The sequence below is a fragment of the Danio aesculapii genome, chromosome 8 (assembly GCF_903798145.1).
Source record: "Danio aesculapii chromosome 8, fDanAes4.1, whole genome shotgun sequence".
NCBI classification, from domain to species: domain Eukaryota; kingdom Metazoa; phylum Chordata; class Actinopteri; order Cypriniformes; family Danionidae; genus Danio; species Danio aesculapii.
This window is the reverse complement of record NC_079442.1, coordinates 941,218-968,717: the sequence shown is the minus strand read 5'-3', so window position 1 is coordinate 968,717 and position 27,500 is coordinate 941,218. Positions and strand designations below refer to the sequence as shown.

The 27,500-nt window shown below is 35.8% G+C and overlaps 2 protein-coding genes across 2 annotated transcripts in view; one reads left to right on the top strand and one right to left on the bottom strand.

Moving 5' to 3' along the window:
• The window catches only part of LOC130234288 (interleukin-17 receptor B), a 23,722-nt gene extending 4,774 nt beyond the window's left edge, over window positions 1–18,948 (top strand). Inside the window, exons 4-11 of the mRNA XM_056464564.1 lie at window positions 178–299; window positions 1,990–2,110; window positions 5,691–5,836; window positions 6,514–6,585; window positions 6,863–6,930; window positions 8,501–8,583; window positions 10,680–10,940; window positions 16,399–18,948. Of these exons, the coding sequence (XP_056320539.1) occupies window positions 178–299; window positions 1,990–2,110; window positions 5,691–5,836; window positions 6,514–6,585; window positions 6,863–6,930; window positions 8,501–8,583; window positions 10,680–10,940; window positions 16,399–16,730 (1,205 nt within the window). The 3' untranslated portion in view covers window positions 16,731–18,948. The remainder of the gene's footprint in view (window positions 1–177; window positions 300–1,989; window positions 2,111–5,690; window positions 5,837–6,513; window positions 6,586–6,862; window positions 6,931–8,500; window positions 8,584–10,679; window positions 10,941–16,398) is intronic.
• Window positions 18,949–19,794: 846 nt separating this feature from the next.
• The window catches only part of actr8 (actin related protein 8), a 20,329-nt gene continuing 12,623 nt past the window's right edge, over window positions 19,795–27,500 (bottom strand). Inside the window, exons 10-13 of the mRNA XM_056464563.1 lie at window positions 24,562–24,702; window positions 23,841–24,102; window positions 21,419–21,582; window positions 19,795–20,964 (exon numbers count right to left, since the gene is read on the bottom strand). Of these exons, the coding sequence (XP_056320538.1) occupies window positions 20,821–20,964; window positions 21,419–21,582; window positions 23,841–24,102; window positions 24,562–24,702 (711 nt within the window). The 3' untranslated portion in view covers window positions 19,795–20,820. The remainder of the gene's footprint in view (window positions 20,965–21,418; window positions 21,583–23,840; window positions 24,103–24,561; window positions 24,703–27,500) is intronic.

Below are 27,500 nucleotides of genomic sequence, written 5' to 3'. Positions count from 1 at the left end.
AAGCGGTGCTCAGTTTCTTCAAGATTAGTCTGACTTCCTTTCATGCAGATTTACGTAAGTGTGGATAGATGAATTGATCAGATAGGACTTGTTGTTGCTGTATTTTACAGATTGGATATAATAAGTGTTATGTAACATTTAAAATGGATAATGATTTAGTGTGCATTGTCTTTTTAGGCAGCATTCGTAATCTTACTGGCACATGGATTACTTTTTACAAAAGTAAGCCCCAAAGGTATAGATGTGAATATGAGCCTCCGTTTACATCAGAGCTAACCAAGCTCAGCGGCATACAGCAGGTAAATCCATGATCAAATACATTTCACACAAGCACTGGGAAAATGACAAACATTTATTTTAGACGTGCAATGTTTATTTAAAACACTGCAACATTTACTGCAACAATGATTTTCTTACTCAGATATTTACAGTATAGAATATTTCATTAGCTGATCAGCAAATAAATCTATAATCTTGAGTAAAAATTATAATAGCAAATATTAAGCAATGATGAAACAAAAATGATCTACTCTTTTTTTATCTACTGTTAAGCAATTCTTCTTCTAAAGTAAAGGTATTTACATTTTTCATATATTTTAAGCAATCAATTTATTTTGGAGGTTTAATTTTATAAAAAAATTAATGTATAAATAAATAAAAATAGTCAGTAAGATATCATTTAGCAGAATTCATGACATTTTTGTATAACAAAATAGTAATAATAATAATAATAATAATAATAATAATAATAATAATAATAATAATAATAATAATACTAATAATAACAATAATAATAATAATAATAATATTAATAATAATAAAAATTTAAATTAAAATTAATTTAAATAAATAAAAATAGTCAGTAAGATATAATTTTCATGATATTTTTGGATTTTCTTGTATAACAAAATAATAATAATAAAAATAATAATAATAATAATAATAAAAAATAATAATAAATAATAATAATCATAATAATTTATTTTAATAAACAAATAAATAAATAAATTCCTATGATATCATTTGGCAGAAATTCAATATGTGTTTGGATTTTAAACAGTATAACAAAATACTAATAATACTAATAATAATAAACACATTTTAATAAAAAAAAATACAGAGTAAGCTATAATTATGCAGAAATGTAGTTAATTTGAATTTTTAATAATAATAATAAAATAAAATAATAATACATTTGAATAAATAAATAGAAATACTAAAATGTCATTTTGGAGAATTTCAAGAAGGTTCTAGATTTTTTTTTTTACCATAAAATAAAACATCTTAATAAATAAATAAAAATATTAAGATCTAATTTTGCAGAAATTCAAGACGTTTTTAGATTTTTAAACCATATAATCAAATAATATAAAATAATAATAATAATAATAATGATAATAATAATAATAATAATAACAATTTTTTTTATTTTAATAAATAAATCGAAAAACAGAGTAAGATATAATTTTGCAGAAATTCAAGAAGTTTTTGGATTTTTAACCATATAATAATAATAATAATAATAATAATAATAATAATAATAATAATAATAATAATAATAAATAATAATAATAATAATAATAATAATGAGGAAGATACAGTTTTACAGATATTCAGTATGGTTTGGGATTTTTAATAGTGTAACCAAATAATAATAATGCATTTTAATAAATAAATAAAAACACTAGGATATTATTTTGCAGAATTATAATAAATAGAAATACAGAGTAAGATGTAATTTTGCACAAATTAAGAAGTTTTTTGATTTTTAACTATGTAACATAATAATAATAATAATAATAATAATAATAATAATAATAATAAAAAAACATTTTAATAAATAAAGAGAAATAGTGAGTAAGACATGTCAGTTTTCAGTGTTTTTATGAAGTGTGTTAATCAAAGCACACAGAAACACTGATGGATACTAATTAATCTCATTAATAATAATCGTAATAATAATAATCTGATTGTCTTCTTCATTGGCAGCTATGGTTCAGCTTCACGGTGTCCAATGTTTGTCCTCTCCTTAAATATTACATCGATGCATATAATCTCCCCACACCATCGCCAGGAACAGGAGACACTTATATAAAGATGGCTAATACAGGTCAGATTTATTCCTGCTATTACAGACATCATTTCATCTTCTGCTGTGTGTGACTCCACTGTTGATTATATTTTTACATTTTTTTTACCACATTTTGATCTCTGCTGACAAATGAATTAAATATTTAGCAAATGAATGTGATATAAGTGTAAATGTTATTATTCAAACCGTTTTCATAAGGTTTCAGTCTCATGATAATGTTCTCAGAATTTGAGCACACCCCATTACATGTGAATCACTGAACAAATGACTCAAACGAAACAGTCTATTTTGGAAGGTTCTTCTCAGAATGTTCAAAACTTGCATTTATGTAGACAATCTATTAAGATTATGTTTTGATTATAATAATGCTATTCAAAATACCGTTTTAGTCTCATTATATTAATGTTATTTAAAACCTCATTAGAACATTTTATCCACATTATATTATCTAAAAATGCATACGAAATGTAACGTTACATGCATTACGAAATAATTTGAGAATGATAAACTGAGCTGTGATCAAAATCATCTGCTCATTCACTGTTCCTTAAATACTGAACATCACATAAATGTTGCATAAACGGAAATAATCATTGATGAACAATATCTTTTATCTTCATTGTTTAAAAGCTTCCTGTCTGTGAATTATTTATAAGTTGGCAGGAGGCAATATGACACACAGTATAAGCCATTTATTGAGTAATTCTCTTGAAAGCAGAGAGACGCGGCTGGTTAAAATAAAAGCCACACTCTTTATTTTTCCACACTGTCAATTAGATGACTTCCGAGTTGAAAGATTTTGATGATAACTGGCTGTTTTTCCACTTAAGAAAACCAAGCAGATCTTTAGAGCTGATTTCTGAGAACTGTTTAGCATCATGCAGCTAGAAGACCCATTATCTCTTTGTGAGCATCACAGAGGTTTATCTTTATTAATGCTGTTTGAGAATTAGTTATATTTACTAAGAATAAAACAAACGGCATTACAATCTGTCACTTATTAATATGTCATTTACATTTCTAACAGAATAAAAGACTAAATTCTAATCTCTGAAATGAGATATTTATGTCTTTAACAGGACAAACCTGTTTTATTTGATCATATTTATGCAGGCCAATATTTATATCTTATAATAGAACAAAACTGATATAGATTTAACTTATAATCTGACTCAAAAGTAAAACAAATAGACATTTATAACTCAAATACAAACCAAATTACATTTATGTATATTGATAGGACAAAACCAACCAATATTTATCTTCTGATAGAAAATAAACTTAAAATAACAGCAGAAATGTAAATAATGAATAAATAAAGAAACGAAATAAATAAAACTAACTTAATCTAACTAAACTATTTAGAGAAGTCCGAGAGTGAGGGCAGAGTTAAGCTCATCCAGTGTTAGTTATTATTTTCTTAGGAAATAATAAAGAAAAAGAGAAAAAGAAAAAATGAGTAAAACTTTTAATTATTAAACAATTTTCTACAATACAAAAAGTCAGTAAAATAATGTTCACAATTTTACGGTAAACCACTGTATTTTATTATTTTTTAACCATTGAAATAACAGTAAAATCCATAAAATGTATGATGAAAAAACTGCAGTTGTGGTTACCAGAACTGTACCGTTAAAAATAAAGTAGAAACCATAAAATAATTGTAAAAATTTGCAGTAAACTACTGTATTGTTGTGGATCCCAGAACTTTACCATTAAAATACAGTAGAAACTATGAGGAAAATAATGTTCAAAGTTTACGGTAAACTAATATATATTATTTGTTTTTAACCATTGAAATTTGGATAAAATCTGTAAAAGATTATTGTGAAAAACCGGTAGTTGTGGTTGCCAGATCTTTATCTTTAAAAATACAGTAGAAAATACAGTAACAAAATTTCCAAAAACAATTAAGGTAAACTACCGTATTTCATTGTTTTTTTTTTCATTGAAATTTAGCTACAATCCATAAAGTTTATGATGAAAAACAGATGTGGTTGCCAAAACTTTACTGCTAAAAATGCGGTACAAAATATAGTGACATAATTTTCTATTAATTAATTTTCTATTCATTAATTTTAATAAATTTTCATAAAATTAAGTTTCTATAAATTTTATATTAAACTATTGTATTCCATTAGTATTTTACCACTAAAATTACGGTAAAATCTATCAAACTTATCATGAATAACCAGCAGTAAATGTTATCAGATCTTTACAGTTAAAAAGACGGTAGAAAATACTTAATTTCCAAAGTTTTACAGTATTTAATTCATTTTTAACCATTGAAATTAAGGCAGAATCTGTAAAACAATTATGGTGAAAAACTGGTAGTTGTGGTTGCCAGAGCTTTACCTTTAAAAATACGGTAGAAAATACAGTAAAATAATTTCCCAAACATTTTTGTGCTAAACAACCGTATTTCATTACTTTTTTTTACCATTGAAATTATTGTAAAATTTATGATTTATTTATGATGAAAAACAGCAGATGGTTGCCAGAACTTTACGGTAGAAAATAGTCAAATTATTTCCAAAGTTTTTACAGTAAACTACCGTATTTATTTATTTATTTTTTTTATTGAAAGTAAGGTAAAATCCATAAAATGTATGTTGAAAAATGGGCAGTTGTGTTTTGCAGAACTTTACTGTTAAAAATACGGTAGAAAATGTAGTAAAATAGTTTTCTGAATTTTATGGTAAACTACCATATTTCATTAGTTTTTTTTACTATTGAAATTTAGGTACAATCCATAAAGTTTATGATGAAAAACAGATGTGGTTGCCGCTAAAAATACGGTACAAAATATAGTAACATAATTTTCTAAATTTTATATTAAACTCTTGTATTTCATTAGTGTTTCACCACTAAAATTACGGTAAAATCTATCAAACTTATCATGAAAAACCAGCAGTAAATGTTATCAGAACTTTACAGTTAAAAAGACAGTAGGAAATACTCAATTTAAAAATTTTACAGTAAACTACAGTATTTCATTCATTTTTAACCATTGAAATTAAGGCAAAATCTGTAAAAAAAAATTATGGTGAAAAACTGGTAGGTGTGGTTGCCAGAGCTTTACCTTAAAATATACGGTAGAAAATACAGTAAAATCATTTCCCAAACATTTTTGCGCTAAACAACCATATTTCATTAGTTTTTTAACATTGAAATTATTGTAAAATATGTAAAATTTATGATGAAAAAACAGCAGATGGTTGCCAGAACTTTACGGTAGAAAATAGTCAAATTATTTCCAAAGTTTTTACAGTAAACTACCGTATTTTTCATTGAAATTAAGGTAAAATCCATAAAATTTATGTTGAAAAATGCAGAACTTTACTGTTAAAAATACGGTAGAAAATATAGTCAAATGGTTTTCTGAATTTCATGGTAAACTACCATATTGCTTTAGTTTTTTAACCATTGAATTTACAGTAAATTTTTAGTGCACATTTTTAAAAATATAAATTAATCTTGTAAGTTTTCAAAAAATTTACTTAGCAGTTGGTTTAGTCCGTATTACACCCAGAACTGCCTATATTCACTGTTTTTGGAGGCTTACAGCGCTTCTTCTCTTGTGATTGTTTTTCTACAGCTATACTTCAGTGGAACGCTCAGATTTCTGCAGTCCATGATGGAGAAAAAGTAGTGGTGATATTTACCGTGAGCTCAGTGGCGGATAAATACATCATCACACTGAACGACGACACACAATCACTCAACACGACTGAGGAAAGACGGGTGTGTGATGCTAAATTCACTGAGCACGACATGAACACCAGCAGGAGAATATGAACAGCAATAACATAGATATTTAGATATAAAGTACTATTACATAATGACTTGCCTAATTACCCTAACCTGCCTAATTAACCTAGTTAAGCCTTTAAATGTCACTTTAAGCTGAATACTAGTGTCTTGAAGAATATCTAGTCTAAAATTATGTGCTGTCATCATGACAAAGAGAAAATAAATCAGTTATTAGAGATGAGTTATTAACACTATTATGAATAGAAATGTGTTGAACAAATCTCCGTTAAACAGAAATTGGGGGAATAATACAAAAGAATAATTAAAATTTAACAGGACACATAAGATTTGACACATTTAAATTTTTTTATTAAAGTTTTTTCACCTCTTTTTATTGGGATAGTATAGTGAAGAACAGACAGGAAAGTATTGGGAGCAGAGAGAGGGGAAGGGTCGGCATAGGATGTCGAGCCAGGAATTGAACTCGGGTCGCCGTGAACACCATGGGGTGCTATACGTCAGCGCACTTAACCACTAGGCTATTGGCGCCGACAAGATTCAACACATTTAACAGGAAATACATCAACACTCAAATAAAAGTCTGCAGCAGCTTCTTCTTCAGCTGATTTTAATACGAGTGTATATATTGTTTATTTTTCAACCTACAGGAATGCAGATCTCAGGCCTGTAAAGTTGAACTGGATTACACGGGTCCATGTGAGGAAGACCTTCTGATAATAGTACGACTATAAATAATCGTGTTTTTCCTTTTGACGTAAGATTATTTTAATTGAAATGAAAAGCTCACTTCGTTATTTCTGAAAATAAGACAATATTCAGTGCTTGTCCAGAAATTGCTTCTTGATTTAAGAGCTTGTAGATATTTGGACTAGAAACAAGACAACTTTAACTGTGAAAAGCATTTATATGTATTCAAATGCATGCTGGATTCTACCAGTCAAGCAGAACCTGGAGGTTTCATGGGACTTGTTGTTTATTCTGGTGTGTTTTTGACAGATAACAGCACACTTTAAAAACTGTGACAGGGAAAGCGGTGCTTCGGCTGAGAGTACAGTGGACTGTAAGAGTGAGTATACCACAACGGCTTATAAGCACACAGACATTTTATATTTTCAGGAACCCAATTCAAATGCTTCCAGTTTAAGATCTGATCTCTTTAAAAATCAGTGATCTTCACTGCCTGATTGATATGGGATATAAAATGGGTTTAAACTAATACGTTTTAGTTTTAAAGGTGCTGTGTGTCAGTTTTTGACTCTTCTAAAGCATAAAAACACTATCATATGTTTGCAGATATTTAGAAACATGCTCAGTGAACATTCTTGTTTATCTGTAAAACAATGCTGAAGTCAGATATTCTGCTTTGAACTTTTTTTCTGTGCCAGAACGCTGTCTTTGTTTTGGTTCTTTTGACCCACCCACTGCCAGTTTAGCCTACTATATTTCAGCAGCCCGGGATGCCTTGCTGGAAAACAGCGCATTTGGTTTATTTAGTAACAAAGGCTCTGAAAAGCATGCGTCAGTGACTGAAATGCGCCCTCCGGAGTTCCACATGAGGTTATTAATTAGCAAATAATATAAATATTAGGAGCGTAAACATTAGGTGAGCAGGTCTCATTGTAACCCCGTGTCCTAACAACACGCTACGTGACGAGATACACAGCGATGAGCAATTGGGCTGTTTGCATCAGACGAAACATGACAGAAATGTAAACTCAGCCATTCAGAGGCACAGAATATGCACTCACTCATGAAATGGTAAGGTTTTTAATCTAATTAATACATATTAAACCTCTTTAACATTATTAAATGTAGATGCTGAATCACTGACGTGTTGGTTTGCACCAAGTCTCAGTTCTGAAGTTCAATTTCAGACGGTTTATTTGATTTTCCAGATCTGAGTTGAACTATCTGCTGCTGCTTTCAGTAGTATGGTTATAAATGTCACGTAAAATGGCATTCAGACTCACATTATGAGCATTTAACACTGAATAAAGCACATGAGCTGTACTTGAGGTGATCATGCTCAGTTTTCTGTTGTTCACCTGAGAGAAGCTGTTTCTAATATATCAATTTTAGGTGTTTGTTAGGACAAAAACTCCTTTTAATATGGAGAATATTCCTACTATCGGGTGCTGTTGCTTTTATTTAGAACACGATTTAAATCACTCGCTCCTGTCCTCAATCTGGCAACCTGCGCTTGTGTTTGTTTTGATCCAGGAATGCAATACCTAGCTCAACCACTGGGTGTCAAACGTACACACTGCACCTTTAGAACGGTGTTTTAGAATGAAAATAATCCACATCCACACTGGTGTTTCATCAAACATTTCTGAAAAGCTCTGCGTCAACATTACACTGCTGAAAACGCACATTACGTGAGCACACACACACTCTGATATGCGCTGAAAGCTGCTTCACAGTGTATTCTCGCGTCTGAGCTCTAGGCAGTCAGCGGGAGCTTTGAGGACACTTGCCTACAACTGTAAAGAGGAAGCTTATGAAATTGAAAACAGTCACATTAACTGTTCACTGAAAGTTTATCTGTGGCTGAAAACACACTAGCTGTGCATATAAACCACTGATGTTTTAATGGTGTCTTAGTTTATTTGTGTGTTAAACTCTTGTTTTTTTAATTTCAGACGGATCTGTTTTGCTTATCGGTGTCGGATGTGTGCTGACGCTGATTTTCATTCTCCTCTGCTGCTGCATCTTCTGTAAGTTAACAAGACAAACAAAAGAAATCTGCCTTTTACATAAAACCCTTCCTTTATACACGCTCAGAAATAAAGGTAATCGAGCTGTCTCTGGGGGGCACCTTTTTAAAAGATACACATTTGTACAAAAATTATAAAAGATTCTTATTCTGTGGAAAATGTGGAATTCTGTGGAAAATCTGTGGAATTCTGTAGAAAATCTCCGGAAACTGTGAAAAATCTGTAAAAGTCTGTGGAAAATGCGGAATTCTGTGGAAAATCTGTGGAATTCTGTGGAAAATCTGCGGAATTCTGTGGAAAATCTGTAGAATTCTGTGGAAAATCTTCGAAATTCTGTGGAAAATCTCTGGAATTCTGTGAAAAATCTGCAAAATTCTGTGAAAAATGCGGAATTCTGTGGAAAATCTGCGGAATTCTGTGAAAAATCTGCAAAATTCTGTAGAAAATGCGGAATTCTGTGGAAAATCTGCGGAATTCTGTGGAAAATCTGCAAAATTCTGTGAAAAATCTGCGGAATTCTGTGGAAAATCTGCGGAATTCTGTGAAAAATCTGCGGAATTCTGTGGAAATTTGCAGAATTCTGTGGAAATTCTGTGGAATTCTGTGGAAAATCTGCAGAATTCTGTGAAAAATCTGCAAAATTCTGTGGAAAATTTGCGGAATTCTGTGAAAAATCTGCGGAATTCTGTGGAAAATCTGCAGAATTCTGTGGAAAATCTTCGGAATTCTGTGGAAAATCTCTGGAATTCTGTGAAAAATCTGCAAAATTCTGTGGAAAATGCAGAATTCTGTGGAAAATCTGCAGAATTCTGTGGAAAATCTGCGGAATTCTGTGGAAAATCTGCAAAATTCTGTGAAAAATCAGCAAAATTCTGTGGAAAATGCGGAATTCTGTGGAAAATCTGCGGAATTCTGTGAAAAATCAGCAAAATTCTGTGGAAATTTGCAGAATTCTGTGGAATTCTGTGGAAAATCTGCAGAATTCTGTGAAAAATCTGCAAAATTCTGTGGAAAATTTGCGGAATTCTGTGAAAAATCTGCGGAATTCTGTGGAACATCTGAGGAATTCTGTGGAAAATCTGCGGAATTCTGTGGAAAATCTGCAGAATTCTGTGAAAAATCTGCAAAATTCTGTGGAAAATTTGCGGAATTCTGTGAAAAATCTGCGGAATTCTGTGGAAAATCTGTGGAATTCTGTGGAAAATCTGTGGAATTCTGTGGAACATCTGAGGAATTCTGTGGAACATCTGCGGAATTCTGTGGAAAATCTGTGGAATTCTGCACACACAGATTCCGTGTGGGCCTAGTTATGGGTAAGACTAAGACCATGCGGGTCAGCTAGTTGAAACGGTAGGCTACAAATAATTTGTTATGAATTAATTAATTATTCATAAATAATGAATTCACCAGCGCCTACGAAGACGATGCCATCGTCCATCGAGATGTTTCACATAAGACATCATACAATGTCAAATTGGTCAACATCGCCCAACCCTAGTGTGTGTGTGTGTGTGTCTGTGATTGTGTGCGTGAACTTTGTAACAACATTGTGTGTGACTCATCGTTGCAGAAAGGCTTGAATTAACTCCATAACAAATCCATCAGATAATGATTGGGAAAGTTCTCACTGTAATATTTCTCCCAAACGTTACGTGAGATCTGCTTCCTTCATGTCTGTCACTGTGCTGTTTATCTGACGCAGCCGAGGCGGAGATTGAGGCACACTCTGACAGGCATGTGAGAACGGTGGGTGGGGGGAACCAGCATTAAAGCCACAGGCCACCAAAACAGCTACAAAGGTTGTTCAGAGCAGAAGTTTCCAACATTCTGAAAGCTCTAATCAATAATCTGATGGATGTTTTGAGCTGGAACTTCACAGACACATTCTGGAGACACAAAAGACTGATCCTAAATCTGGAAAAAGGGGGTAAAATAGGTGCCCTTAAACACAAGCTAAATAATCTGCCAATGGGGTAACTAAAATAATTTCAAGGAGATTGTCTGAAAGTGCAAATATGACACCCACTTCACCTCAATATTCCATGCTAAAGCCTGTGTGTGTGTGTGTGTGTGTGTGTGTGTGTGTGTATCCTCAGGTCTGCTGCAGCGGTGTGTTGTGATGTCGAAGCGCAGTGTGTCGGTGCGGGTCCTGCTCGTGTATCCTGCAGTGGACGCCGTGTTTCAGCGCTCAGTGATGCGGCTGGCCGAACTCCTGCAGAGCCGCGGCGGTGTGTGTGTGTTCGTGGACGTGTGGGACAGCAGGAGCGTCGCGGAGCAAGGGCCGCTGCGCTGGATCAACACACACACCGAGTTGGCGGACAGAGTGCTCATCGTATCGCCGCCTACACGCAACCACGGTAAAGCTGCTTCATATTCACACATTCAGAGATTCAGCTATTATGCAAAATCACGTTTATGAGTGCGCAGTAGGTAGTGCTGTCGTCTCACAGCAAGAAAGTCGCTGGTTTGAGCCTCGGCTGGGTCAGTTGGCCACGAGGGCCAACTCATCCGATATATATTGGATTCATATCGGATAAATTTCCCCCAAAATAAACAAGGCCTGAATCTGATTTGAGTAACTCGGAGTCCATGTGATTTGTTCCTGCTTCCACTTACATGGGCCATATCCGATCTGTGCCACATGGGAGAAACAAATAGGAAATGTGGCCTTTTTTATCCGTGATCATAGAGATAACCAGATGATCAATCATTCTTGGCTAGAAATTGCAACAGCCGTGAAAAATGAGGATTTTTTTTGTTAAAATGTTTGGAAAAACCTGAGGGATGAGTTTGTTAAAACCAAAAGAGACCATAACAAAAGTGGAGACCCCGAGGGCACAAATACAGAAGTATGTTTTTCCACCAGTCACAGGTTTTACACTGATGTAGATATTACAATCTTGAATTTAAAACAATTTAATAGTTACAAAACTATAATTAAGGAACAAATTATTTCTTTGATAACTGGAAAGGAATATTTGAACCTATCGGTTTACAGTATACTGATGGCCTGCTTCTCTAGGCTTTACTGGTGATGATGGTCAGGAATGTTGGACCATTAATGCCTTTTTAGCAGAAGTATAGGACAGAAACTAGCCAGACAGTGATGTGTGAATTGTGGAGTGAGCTAAATCTAAAAAGAATAAATAATAATAATCTGTATTTTTTTAAGTAAGTGTGCTTTTTTTTTTGCTTTTATTCTTGCTATAATAAAAAATATATTTGTAGAGCAAAACAGTTCTGCTGTCATTAATATTTTAATAAATTTTAATAGGTAAAACTGTCTGAGATATAAACAAAAGCAAGTGATGCATCAAAGTTTGATTTAAAATAAATCTTGAATGGTTATAATAATCGTTAAAATAACTTATAAAAGTAGGTGCCAGTGGTGTAGTGGTTAGTGCGTCGACACATGCACTGTGACCCGAGTTCGATTCCCGCCTCGTGGTCCTATGCCAATCCTTCTCTTCTCTCTGCTTCCCACATTTTCTGTCAATACAGAAAATCTCTACTGTCCTATCTAATAAAGGTGAAACCCCCCCAAAAAATATTATAATTAAAATAATTTATAACAACAATAAAAATAATTCGTTTAAAAATATTGAAAAATAATGAATTTAATTGTATGACGTAGTTCCGGAAACTTCCTACTTCTCTGTTTATACATCTGACTTTACGGTGGGTTTCTTTTGACCGCCCCCCTGTTGTGTTTTGAAGAATATCACGACGGCGAACGCGTCAAGTATAGAAGCCTCGTCTGTTTCGCGAGGTGCGAGCACAGTCAGCGGAGGTGCGTGATGTGGCGCCAGGCGAAAGTATAACTCTGGCTTTAGAGTGTGATAGGATTAAAAGAAGAGGATTAAAAATCAGGCACTTGTAGCTCCGCCCTCTTCTGAAAAAGAGCACAATCTCATTTGCATTTAAAGCGACAGTCACCAAAACACCACAATTAGGATCAAAGCCGAAAAGGGTCCGATACTGAGTTAGAGAACATTATCTGTGTACTATTTTCAGCTCAAACTTCACTACACACTCTAAAGACGTCAACGGCTTTTTGACATCTTGTAAAAAGGGATAGAACAGGTCCACTATTGTTTATTGTTTGCCAATTCTAAATAGAGAAATTATATTAGCAGCCAATGACTATCAAAGTACAACATCGTCTACAGTCAATTTAATAGTGCTGATGTTGTTTTGCTGTCGTTTGGCATGTGTATTCAAATATTTAACGTAGGTGTAAACAATATGGGGAGTATCACTATATAAGTCGTCATTGTTACGAAACTAAACGAATGTGCGAATATAAAACCAGCTTTACCTCAATCTTTAATATCACTAATCAAGCATGCAGTTATCTTACATGTAATACATATGTAAAGCAGAAGTAGTATACTTAAAGTTGTTTTATTTTAGCAAATAAAAGTACACTAAATACACTCAAATTTGTGCTTTAATTGAAGTTATTTTAGACTAAAATAGGGGGCACAATGGCTCAGTGGTTAGCACTGTGGCCACACAGCAGGAAAGTCGCTGGTTCGAGCCTCGGCTGGGTCAGTTGGCATTTCTGTGTGGAGTTTGCATTTTCTCCTTGTGTTGACGTGGGTTTCCTCCGGGTGCTCCTGTTTCCCCTGTTGTGCTGAGAAACGCCCCTGCCGCAAAATGCACGGCCTTATAGAATTTCATTAGCATTCTCAGTCTACAGAAAAATAAAAAATAAAAAAAAAAAAAAAATAAATCAAAGGTCATAATTGATTAAAAGGTGAAATGATTATTATTTTGATGGATAAACCAAGGACAAGAAGTGAAACTCATTTTAAAATATACTAGGCTTACAAGTAAATGTAAAATCGCCATTATTGACTGTAGTGTTGCCTAAAATTTGGCTTTTTGGTGGGTTTTAAACCGATATTGAGGCTACATGGAACACATCAAATTGTTGATGCTGTTTTAAACGAAACCACACATTAAACAATTCACTTAATCTCATTGGTATTGGATTTAAAGTTAATCAATCTATTTATTTATTTATTTATTTATTTATTTATTTATTTATTTATTTATTTATTTATCTTCTGTAAGGGATGGACTCCATTCATCAAACTCCCCCTCAGTCACTCTCATTAGTTTCTATTATTACATTTTTTATTTGATCAATTTCAGTTAATAGATGCACATTTCTCAGCACAACACCCCCACAGTCCAAACACATGCGCTATAGGGGAATTGATGAACTAAATCGGCTGTGGTGTATGAGTGTGAATGCGAGAGTATATGAGTGTTTCCCAATACTGGGTTGTGGCTGGAATGGCATCCGCTGCGTAAAACATATGATGGAATAGTTGGCGGTTCATTCCACTGTGGCGACCCCTGATTAATAAAGCCGAAAATAAAATGTATGAATGAATAAGACTTGAAAACACCAGCTCTATTTAGTTGACTGTGAACAGTGTTGTACTTTGATAGTCACTGGCTGATGATATGATTTCTCTATTTAGAGTTGGTAAATAACACTTTACTACAATTAGATTATGAACGAGAGTCCGAATGAGCGAATATAAAACCTCGAGTCTCCAGCATGTGCAAACTGAAGTGGTCCAGATCCGCTATATTTTGTTGAATTGTTTTTAGCACTTTAGTTTGCAAACGGCACATTGATTAGCAATATTTACATCCAAACATGCGAATTAACTTCATGCGCAAAACTGGATTATGGCATAAAAGATGAGGGAATAAAGCAGCGTAAAGCAGTCAAAGAGAACAATATCGACACTTCCTGATTATCTGGCGCCAAATATCAACTATAAAAACTGAATTTGCCGTGGTAGGAGAAGCTGCGTCAATCTTTGTTAAGCTTCATAAACTAATTTCGAGAGGAGCATGTGATATGATTGACCACAGCCGGTCTCTCATCTATAATCAATAGCTAGCCAATCAGATTAATCCAAACTCACTATAAGTAGCATGTCTAAAACTACTCCTTTACCTTCATTTTCTCAAGAAACCCCCCATCCACCCCATCTCCCCCTTCTCTCGAGAACTACCTGATCTCGTACTCCCCTTACATGCTCATCGACCAGGCGGGAGCCCTGGGCTGAATTATCTCCGAGCTCAGGGTTCTCTTCCGGGACAGCATGCCAAACCTGCTATTATTATCATCAAGCAATATAAGTGCAAACTCTTGAATCTTCATTTAATAAATGGCTAATAAAAGCCTCAGAGGGCAATCCTGACATGCAGTGAACGCGCGTTTGAAGGTGTCAGACGTGGAGCACAGACGCTCTTGATTCTGGAGGTCATTAATAATATAACAACACTAATACTGAGATGCTTAAGGCGTTTTAGAATGAGCAAAACAACAGTTCAGATGTTCTACAGTGTGCTCAGCCTGCTGGTTTGTCCATTTACACTCATTTTCATCATCACATGACCTCATAACAAAATCACATGACTTTTTTTAATGCACATACTAGAATTTGTTCAGTAAAAGTGTTTCCATCGTGGTTTATGCGCATCTTTTCTAATCGAATAAAAAGCGTATCCCACTCAGTTATGCATGTTTTTATGTGCATTTTCAAAACTCAAGCGCATCTTGGTGTTTCCATCAACCGGTGTATGTGTAAATCCAAAACGCACATAAATATAGGTGGATGGAAAGTAGCTATATTGTTAGCCTGAGGATTCCTGTAGGTCAAACACCGAGCCGGAAACCTGTGATTTCATGCTCATCTTCGTCTTTTCATGAGTTTTAAAGCAGGACTAGATTTTGTTGCAGTCGCAGCATGTTTCGCCTCCTCTGCTTCCCATCAGCACTGGAGATTTTTTTGGGTCAAGGTACAGTCGGATCCTCGACATAAACACGTGTTCTCAGAGCTCTGTGGTTGAGTTTTCTGCTTACATTCATTTTCTCTGGAGTTTTTCTTCATATACATGTTTTGCAATTTCAGTCATTTCTGCAGTCTTTTGGTGGGGATGCAAAACCAAATTCAAGATGCGTTGAAATAATTGTTTATGTTTTTAAATAAGACTTTACATTTAACTCAAAGATTTTAAAAACACACAAGCCATTAAAATATTTATTAAAAGTAAAAGTGTATTGACAGGGAGTCATTCATTCATTATCTTTTCGGCTTAGTCCCTTTGTTAATTTGGTGTCGCCACAGCGGAATGAACCGCCAACTTATCCAGTACATGTTTTACACAGCGGATGCCCTTCCAGCCGCAACCCATCTCTGGGAAACATTCATACACACTCACTCACACTCACACACTACGGACAATTTAGCCTACCCAATTCACCTGCATCACATGTGTTTAAACCGGAGCACCCGGAGGAAACCCACGCGAATGCAGGGAGAACATGCAAACTCCACACAGAAACGCCAACTGACCCATCCGAGGCTCAAACCAGTGACCTTCTTGCTGTGAGGCGACAGCACTACCTACTGCGCCACTGCAGTGAAAGAGTCCAGAGGTGTAATTTTACCAGCGTTGTAAGATGGTCAAAAAGGCAGGCAGCAGACAGGAATAAACAAACAAAACAAAGCAAGGTTCAAACACGGAAGGCAAGGAAACCGCGTCGTAATGTTCACAAAACTGTTCAACAAGACTCAGCACTGAAGTGTGTGTGTGTGTTGTTTACATAGTCCTAGTAATCAGTTCATGAGTAGCTTCAGCTGTGTCTGGATCTTGTAGTGCATTTAATGACGGATTTGAAGTTCTATGCAATACTGTGTGTTAACCAGCGATCTGCACAGGATGGATCGTTGGTGATCGTGACACTGCTTTTTTAGTATATATATTCTGTTCTCTCTGCAGATGCTCTTAAACCAGACGTTGTTTCTGGCATGACGGATCACAGCGTTTCAGCTTCTGCCAGCAATCTGTTCACGCTGGCTCTAAACCTGGTCAGCAGTGCTGCTCATGACCCCCAGGGCCGGGACAAGTTCTGGGTCATCAGCTTGGGGCAGGAGGAGAAGAGCATTCAGGCTGAACTCAGAGGATTGAGGGTGTTTAATCTGCCCAGAGACCAGGAGAAGCTCCATCAGCAGCTCACTGCTGGAGAAAAGAGCATCAACACGTGCTGCAGCACTTTCTACGTCAAAAACGCTCTGGGGAAGATGGAGATCAACACTTCTCGAGCTGTGTGAAAGCCAGTATAGATGATTTTAATGTGGTGATGTCATTGGTCCATAAACATTTCCTGCTTGTTGTCAAACTGTTAATAACTGTAACAAGAGGCGAATCAATCATATCTCAGCGTTAAAACAGCTGGCGTAACATTATTAATCAATATGTGGACCTTTTAGGAATCTCGGGAGCTATGAAAACACACACATGTAATACGTTAGGACCATTGTTATCATTTACATCCCTCAAAATGGTCTACAGACCCCAATCCTGATCGTTCGCTTGTCCATTTTTTTTTTTTTTTTTTGGAAATAGCCTTCATTTACAGCTCCTATAGTTAAATTGATGGGTTTTTCTTTTTTATTTTAATCCATTCAGCTGATCTCCAGGTCTGGCGGAAACACTTTTAGCTTAGCTTAGCATAGATCATTGAATCGGATTAGACCATTAGCATCCCGCTCAAAAATGATAATTGTTCCTATTTAAAGCTCGACTCCTCTGACTGAAAAATGGGAAAATTTTGTTGCCATACCAAGCGATAGTACGCAGAGCTTGAAATTCAGCTAGCTATGCAACATCCCAATATTCGCAGAATAAATTAAGCATACAAAATATAACACCTTGTAAAACAGCTTTTAAGACAAGGGCCTTACATTTCTCTGAATTGATTTATGACCAGACAGCACAGTGGCTCAGTGGTTAGCACTGTGGCCTCACAGCAAGAAGATGGCTGGTTCGAGTCCCGGTTGGATAAGTTGGCGTTTCTGAGTTTGCATGTTCTCCCTGTGTTGGCGTGGGAGTTATTTCCTCCGGGTGCTCTGGTTTCCCCCACAATCAAAACACATGCGCTAAATTGGTGAACTAAATTTTATAATAGTGTACGAGTGTGTATGGGTGTTTCCCAGTACTGGGTTGCAGCTGGAAGGGCATCTGCTGCGTAGTACATATGCTGGAATAGTTGGTGGTTTAGGGACTAAGCTGAAGGAAAATTAATAAAGGACCCGCTCCTTAAAATTAGGCCAGAAATTGGGTCAGAATGAGGGTTGACATACACTTTTCTGCATACATGTTTGTGTATATGTACTGTACATGTATATCATTCCATGTCATGACCCCTTTAACCGATTTGGTATTTCCCAGAATGTTCCAGTGAACATGATGTGGTTGAAACTGCAGCTCTCAGCATGTGGTTAGAGATGCAGATTCTTGTTAATGTGAGATTATGAGCACTAAACAAAAGCAGCCATTCATTCTGCTCACCACATCCCATAATGATTGCTATAAAAATAATAATAAAATTAAATCAAGGAATGAGAACCACAACATTACAAACAAATATTTGAAAATCAGGCAAAAAGGGAAACATACATGAGGGATTTAATGAGAGACAGAAGTAAAACTCAATAGTGTATTGAAAATAATCACTAAAAAGGAGGGAGAATTATTCAATCTATTTAAATTTGTTAAAATTTCGATAAAAAAAAAAAAATAATAAATTTTTCAAAGTTATAGCTAAATCTCCATATGCATGTCTAAATATTTCTGTATTTACTATTTCAGTATTAAATAGTATAGCTTTTCTGGAGTGGGCGGAGCTAAAGAGTTCATGATTCGCTCACTGTGATTGGTGGATTGTTCTCCACAGCATCATGGGTAATGTAGTTTTTCAGCATGAACTGAAGAGTAAGAACAGCATTTATTTGTAACCATCTCTTAGAGAAGTGTTTCTCAACCACGTTCCTGGAGGAGCACCAGCACTGCATGTTTTGATGTCTCCTTTGTCACCCATTACAGGCCTTTTCAGTCACTGCTAATGAGCTGATGATCTGAATCAGCTGTGTTTGGTTAAGGAGACATGGAAAATGTGCAGAGCTGGTGCTCCCCCAGGAACATGGTTGAGAAACACTGTCTTAGAGCTTTGTTTTCATGTGTATTATATTCAATATGCTGTTAATGTCTATTGATGACTTTAATTTAGAAGTTATATGCTATATTTTGTATCATTGTGAGATTATGTATATACAGTATAATAATCGAATGGTAGTTACGATCCTGAACTGCTTAGGGTTAAGGTTAGGGCTCTGTCAAAGACAATCAGGGACAAAAACCTGCGTGAAATATGATATAACAACAGTTTGAGCATGTTGAAGGGAATTTTTTATGGTTTTTCTCTGGTTTCTTTCAATTTCTAGTTGAATGAAAATATATATATATATTATGTAATGATAAAACTTTAATAAACTGACATGCAAAGTCCAGGATGTCACTGATGTTTTCACTTTTTTGATGAATAAATAGGTTTATATGTCATCTGAAAGCTGAATCAATAAGGTTTGTTGGGATTGAACAATAATACAACTATATGAAAATCTGAAAACAAAATTAAATATTGAGAAAATGTTGAATATTATTGCAAATTAAGTTGTGCAAATAAAAAGCTGTGTGAATTAATAAGTTGCATGTTAATAATCAAAAATATATTTACAATTATTTTTGATATGAAGTTAATAGCTCAGAGGTTAGCACTGTGGCCTCACAGCAACCTGTCAACATTGGGATGTGAAAATAAGGGAATGCACACCATAATAAGGGATCCCCCCCCCTCTCCCCCTTTTAAAAAGTCCCCAAACTAATTAGTTCATTTGGAGCTGTTTCATTGTAAATAAACAGTTAAACGGTCAGTAATAGGTTTTATTATTAATATTTACAAAAGAAAAATAAATAGTATACATTAACAGCAAATGCATTAGCAACAGTTCAGCTTATTAAAAGCTATTATAATGAAATAGAATCAAGCTATTAAATCACATTAGCCATTTCATTACGGTATAGCTTACACACTCTGGTTAAAGAGCAACGACTAAATCTCTAATTTATTTAGATTTCTTTGTTTGATTACATTAAATAACAGGTGTCACTTTAAGAACGCACACATTTAATGTTAAAATTAAAAGCATTCGATTGCTTTCCTAACGTTTTATGCTCATTTAAGACGAAATAAGTTGTGTTTGAAAAAAAAAACCCCACCAAGATCGACATCTTTAGATGTTATTATTATTTTTATTAATTATGTGTATATGTATGTTCAAACACGCACCCAAAACCCAGACTTTCGATTCGCTTCAAATCGCGTTTACAGAATCCGTTTGGGAAACAGCGTCTATTGATCACTATGGAGCGCGTCAGCTGACAGTCACGCACTGCTATATGACTGTTTTGAGGATTGTATATAAAGGGGAGACGGCACCTGTAATGAAAAGGAAAGGGAATCCTGCCGGTTTTATATTTATTTCAAAGTGTTTCCATGCCTAAACAAAGCGAAAGCACAGAACTGACTCACATTTAAGAGTAAAGTGCGGCCCCTGGTGGTTCGGCGGTATGGGTTGCGTATAGGGAGGCTCGGCTCTTTAATGTTTATTTGCCAACTGTCAGAGAAAGACTGAAAATACAGGAGAAATACTTTTACAGGATGATAGCAGGATAGAACTGTAAAATATGGGAGAATCTCGGGAAAAACGGGAGGGTTGACAGGTATGATTTGGGAGTGGTAGGCGGGGAGAAGCAGCTCATTTGCATTTAAAGCCACAGGCTACAAAAACAGCTACACTGTACTCAGACATCAAAATGGGCAGATTCTGGAGGCGATAATAAATAATCTGATGGGTGTTTTGGGGCTGAAACCATACAGACACACTCTGGAGACACCAAAGACTGATCTTCCATCTTGTAAAAGGGGTAAAATAGATGCCCATTAAAATGTGTAAGAAACAACAGCTCCAGTAAACATTCCCTGTGCTTTGAAGAGAGGTCATATGGAGCGTCTACAAACTGACACTCATCCTTAATAAAGCATATTGTTGTACACTGTATTTCTGGCTATTTTTACAAATATAACTGTGCAACATACAGTAAGACAAGGGTCACAAATGGAAAAGCCAAAACATTACTATACAGCTCACACTTTTATTGTATCTTTAGAAAAGTGCAAGTATCTATTAAATACGCATCACTTTTGTATGAATTAAAATGCATGAAGAAAAATGCAAGCAAGCATATTTACACCATCTGTCCAGCATCATAACTGATGTGTCAGATTTCATTTTTTTAGTTTTACCAGACGAAGGCGGCTCGCTCTCTCAGCATTCGCACGCCGAAACGCTGCCACTCGCGCTGGTGGATCCAGAGCTCCTGTGTGGTGTCCAAACACGCCAGCACTGAGCCTCCCTTCCACACACACACTCGAGCATCCATGTCCTGTGCGAAACATTAACACTAGTAATATATCAGTGACTACGGTTCCATGGACATCAGCAGTCTAATCATGTGCCTTAATCTGAATAAGACAATAATACGATGAAGGTGTTTACACGAGTTGCTTTCTGAATGTTCCATCATAATCTCGTTTACATGTTATACTACACAGATCTGTTATCATCAGTACGTCAGCATGCTATTCAGTGCTTCCTCCGGAGTTTCATGTGATTTTGGGCGTTTCATTTTTAATTCAACACAATAACTTTGATATAAATATATATGCCGTAGTCAGCGTTTGAAGTGAATCAAGAAAACTAAATGAAAAATGCATGTGTGTATGGGTGTTGTTCAATAATTTTAGGACAACGCGGCATACCTCTTTCTCACACACACTCTCTAATTCACTCTACCTCTTTCTCTCACACACACATACTTTTCTCACGCACGCACACACCTTGGGTCGTGTGATGACATCTACGTTCTCCACCATGCATCTAAATGAAGGTGGCATCTTGTTGAGGATGCGATGCTGCAGGAAGTCCTGCGCTCCGTGAAACAGCAGGCCGCCGCCGACCACCAGAATACAGCTGTACATCTTACGCTTCGTCTCGTCTGACGCTGTGAAAACACACACACTGTAAGAGCTCCCTTTTAAGGTATAGGCTTCTTATACCGATCAACATATTCTTTAAAAGGCCTGTAAGAAATTAGTAGAGAGTACAGCCTTATCTGTAATTGATTATGGTGATCATATATATATGCATGCAGCTACTACTCAGAAAACTAGATTCTGTTCATCATTCAGCAATACGCTTTGTTACTGGAGCAGATTCACGGACGCATCACTGTATTTTGGACACCTCAGATTGGTTATACTTATAATAAAGGAGAAAATCACATTTGTACTTATTTACGTTAAAGGATCTCTAGGGTTTTTCACCATCGTATCTTTCTAATTTGCTAACACATCAATAACCAACGCACTTGATTCGGTTCCTGTATTCGGTTAACAGTCGAACGCAAATGTGATATTTCCTTTGATGCTCCTAGTGCTTGGAATGATTTGCAAACCGGCTTAATCTTGACACACTTCCGACTCGGAGTCCCTTTAAACATCTTCTGTATAACGTCTTAAAGGATACCTGTAAACGCTGTTTATGATCTGATCTTTCTTTATGAATGGTGATTTTGTAAATTGGTGGTATTGTTTTCAGTGAGTTTTCTGTGAAACTTTATGTGTCGCCATCTTGACCAGGTCTCCTGGCGAAATAAAGGTAATAAATAAATAAAAAGGATAAACATGATTGGAAAGCTCAATCCAAAAAAATCATTTAATTAAATGTAATTAATCAATAATTAAATATCGAAACTTCATTTTAATAATGCAAGCGATGTTTCTGTAAGCAAATTATCAATGCTGTAAAAATAAACCTTAAGAGATTGAAAATAGTCACTTTAATCCTTAAAGACAGAGACCGCGGCTAAAAATAAGGTTTGTTTTTAAATGTTTAATAACTTTTGATCCGCTGATCTGATCCGTAAAATTTAAAAAGTGGAATAAAGAAGAAGAGAGTAAAACATCACATTCAGGGACCTTCAGAGGCTCCGAAATCAGTGCGGTTACGTCATCACGTTTTTGACAGCGCTGATTTGTCAAAAGGAACGCACAGGGTTGTGTCTCCGGACAAATCAGTCATGCTTGTTGATGCAAACTTGCTCTCTCTCAACCAATAAGGATAGGTTTTGTTTTGAGAAGCACCAATCAACATGTTTTTGGTGAATTTGAACAACCGGAATGAGAAATATGGGCTGTAATGTAAGTGGGGACAAAAAAAAAAAACGGAATAAAAGCAGTTTTGCATGAAATAATTCTCATGCTAAGTACTTTTGCATGCACAACATCACAAAAACATGACAAAACAGTGACACAGCAAAGATGAAGTGCTGGACTTGTAAATAAAATGCATTTTTTCCCCACTGAAAAACGCCTTAGAAAAACGTTGAAATAAATTGCTATAACCAGCTTAGGAATTGCTGGATGTAGACAAAATGCATGTTAGATGTATAAAACATCCTAGCATAACTTTCTAAAGAAACAAAAGCAAACTTAAAGAGATTTTGTTTGTGTTAGCTGTGGAAAATGCCAATTTTTTTTAGTAGTTTTCCTAAAATTCTGTAAAATTAATCTTCTTTTTATATAATAAACATGTAAAATTGGAATTTTCAAGAATAAAGATTGAAACTTTAGCTTGTCCTGTTTAAAATGATATATGACACTTGATGCTGACTGCTAAAATAAGTTAGAGAAAGCTAAAAATGCAAGCATCTTGGGCATCTTCTTCGTCAGTAAATACCAGTTTTTCACTGAAAAACGGCTGAAATAACATTGAAATAAAATGCATTAATTTGCTCAGGGAACGTTGGATGTAGACAAAATTTATTTTGGAAGTATAAAACATCATAGCATTTATTTCTAAAAAAAAAACAAACAAACTTCATGAGGTTTTGATTGGAATAACTAGAAAATGCCCCCTTTTAAAAATCGTTTTTCTTAAAATTCGTACATTTTTCTGTCTGTTCATATGTTTTTAGATCGAAAAGTATTTTAGATTGGACTTTTAAATGATACAGATTGACGCTTCAGATTCTCCTGTTTAAAATGATATATGACACTTGAGGCTGACTGCTAAAATAAAAAATAAAGCTGCTTTTAAAAAATAATAATATAGGCTCATTAGGTGCCCATAAAATAGCTCTAGGTCTTTAAGGGTTAACCATTCACCGGAAACGTATCAGTGGCTGATAAACACTAGCTGTGCATATAAACCATTGTTTGACAGCACCATTTTTAACCCAACAGAGAAGTGTGTGTTTACCGCAGGAGTCGATGCTGTGCAGGATGGCTTTATCGATGCCCAGAGCTTTTCCCTCAAACTGAGAGATGGCTGTCTTCTTAGACAGCAGAGCAGACGCTGTTTCTTCAGCTTCAGCTCCTCCGACCAGACACTCGGCCTGAGAATGACCCAGATCCAGATCCTGACCCAGACTGCTTTTCTCTGACGCCTCGCAGATGCTGGATTCACCCTCGAAACCGCCCGGTTTGGGGAAGGATTTACGGTCTGCGCTGGCTTTAGAGGACTGAAGAGAGAGAGATTGAAACATGCTACTGCAGTTTAATCACAGAGAGTTATAACAGATCTTATAATCCCAGTTTCTTTGCAAATCCTGTCTTGTGGACATGTTTATATGCGTTACTATGGAGACATGTTAATATGCTCATGTCAATCAATATCTGTGGGCAGGGAAAACCAAACTGCTACGTCCTGTTGGGATGAACATCAACATCACTGAGATTAAGACCCTATTTTAATGTCAGGGTATATTAAAATAAGAGACTTGCTGTGTTTCTATCACTCCAGTATAACTGTGGACACACTATACTACACACACTTCTGTCCAAACAGCTTACGAAGGTTGATTTTGCATCATAGGTGCCATTTAAGAATCATTAACTAGTAGAATAAGCTTACTGTGAAGTGTGAGTGAAGCATTATCAAAAGCTCTTCTCCATGTCTGAGAGCGAGTTATCTGCTGTACCTGGTCTTGTTTGCTCTGTGTGGTCAGCAGAAAGTGTTCATCGTGAGGATCCTCCGCGTCCCCTTGAGAGCGATGCAGCAGTGTTGTCATCTTCTGACCTACAATCCCGAACGCTGCCGGGTAAAACAACGACATCGGAGCCTAGAAAATAAAGCAGTGTGTGCTCACGTCCATAGAGGTGTCTGAAACAGCTCACTATCCACTACATGATGAGCAACTCCATACATATGTCAACTCCTGAAACCCTTTCTAAGCTGTTTGTGCAGACTTGTATTTTAATTAATGTTAATGTAAAATAACGCTATGCAAAATAAAGCAATGTAAAAACACTCGAAAATGACTCTGTCAATCTATTTAAACAGTTATATTTGACTTATTAAAGTCACACAAATGGCAATTTCCCATCTGACACATCCATAACCAAGCTTTTTCCTCATAAATGCAAACATTTTGAATAAAATAACTATAATCGAGATACTACATACAATTCTGTATAACTATAGAGAGTCAACCCTTATCCTTCTGATTAATATTATTTGAGTCATGCAGATAAATTTACAGTATTTCTACACAGCATGTTGTATACTGTAAACTCCCATACTTTTTTTGGTCACATGCATAACGCATGCTTCTTCTCGATTAAAGGTGCAGTGTGTAAGTTTGACACCCAGTGGTTGAACTAGGTATTGCACTCCTGGATCAAACAAACGCAAGCGCAGGTTGCCAGATTGAGGACAGGAGCGAGTGATTTAAATCGTGTTCTGAATAAAAGCAACGGCACCCGATAGTAGGAATATTCTCCATATTAAAAAGGAGTTTTTGTCCTAACAAACACCTCGAATAGAATTGAATTTCTCACAGGTGAACAACAGAAAACTGACAATGATCAGCTCAGGTACACCTCATGTGCTTTATTAGGTGTTAAATGCTAACAATGTGAGTTTGAATGCCATTTTACATGATATTTATGGGCATATACTGAAAGCAGCAGCAGATTCACCTCAGATCTGGAAAATCAAATAAACCGTCTGAAATTGAACTTCAAAACTGAACACATATGACTGATTCAGCATCTACATTTAATAATGTTAAAGAGGGTTAATATGTATTAATTAGATTATAAACCTTACCATTTAATGAGTGAGTGCATATTTCAACCCAGGCTCATTCTGCGAACGTAGTCCCGTGGAGGCTTCTGGAGACCGCGAAATACGTAGCCGGGGGTATGTACGGCTGCATTTAATTTTTTAATGCTCTCGAGGTGCAGAGAGCGGCTGACCACGACGACGACCTGGTTCGAGTCCAGGGAAGAGCGGTTTCAGAAATCAGGTAGGAAAACAAAATGCAAAAAATGAAGCGAACAAGTTCGTCACAGGGTGAGAATGTGGTCAAAATCCGAAAACGTGGTAAAAATTAGACGAGGGCTTTTCTTTTTCTGGACGGCTTTTGTGAATCGTCGTTGGTTGGGTTTAGGGACGGAGGAGGGTGGGTCAGCCGATTGGTCGGTCTCACGGTCAATCATTCTATCATCCAGGCAGACAGGCGGAAGGTCGTTCGACAGCGGCCTCCAGCAGGTTTACGCGAGAACGGCGCGGGAAAAAGCGCACACAGCGGCCTCTCGCGGATTAGCGAAAACAAAAACTGCAAAAATACGTACCTCCCGGGACGTATTTCGCAGTCTCCAGAAACGTCCCCGGGACTACGTTCTCAGAATGAGCCTGGGTTGGCATATTTTGTGCTTCTGGAATGGCTGTATTTACATTTCTGTCGTGCTTCGTCTGCTGCAAACAGCCCAAATGCTCATCGCTGTGTATCTCGTCACGTAGCGTGTTGTTAGGACACAGGGTTACAATGTAACCTGCACACCTAATGTTTACGCAAGTAATATTTATATTATTTGCTAGTTAATAACCTCATGAGAAACTGAATCATTTCGGAGTCTGCTACTGTCCACCGGAGGTCGCATTTCAGTCATGGACGCATGCTTTAAAAGCCTGTCTGACTGAATGAATGAAATACACGATTTTCCACCAAGGCAACCCGGGGTGCTGAAATATAACTGGCTAAACTGGCATTGGGCGGGCTAAAAGAACCAAAACAAAGAAAGACGTTCCGGCACGGGAAACACATGTTCAAAGCAGAATATCTGACTTCAGCATTGTTTTACAGCATGTTTCTCAAATATCTGCAAACATATGATGGTGTTTTTATACTTTCGAAAAGTCAAAAACTGACACACAGCACCTTTAAAATATATAAAACACTTTTTGGATAATTTTAAGGATGAAATAAATATGTAAATTGATCTGATTTATATGTACAACCCTTAATCAGAAAAAGTTATGGAGAATGCAAATAATAAAAAGTGGTGATTTCCAAATTTACTTTGACTTGTGTTTCATTGCAGACAATATGAACACAAAATATTTTATGTGTTTTGTCTGCTCAACTTCATTTCATTTGTAAATATACATCCTTCCCTGTCATTCAGACCTGCAACACATTCCAAAAACAGTTGTGACAGGAGCAGTTTAGGGCAGTAATCAGGTAAATTGATGAAATAATGATGTGATGTGAAACAGGTGATGTCAACAGGTGATTGTAATTATGATCTGATACAAAAGCAGCATCAAGAAAGGTCTAGTCCTTTAGGAGCAAAAATGGGCAGAGTTTGCCAACAAATACATGAGAAAATAATTGAAATGATTAAAAACAATGTTCCTTAAAGAAAGAGAGGAAGACATTTGGATATTTCACCTTCAACAGTGCAGAACATCATTATAGATTCAAGGAATCTGGAGAAATTTCAGTGCGTAAAGGACAAGGCCGCAAGCCTATGCTGAACAACCGTGATCTCTAATCCCTCAGGCGGCGCTGCATCAAGAATCCTCATTCATCCATAGGCCACATTACGACATGGGCTCAGGACTACAAACCTC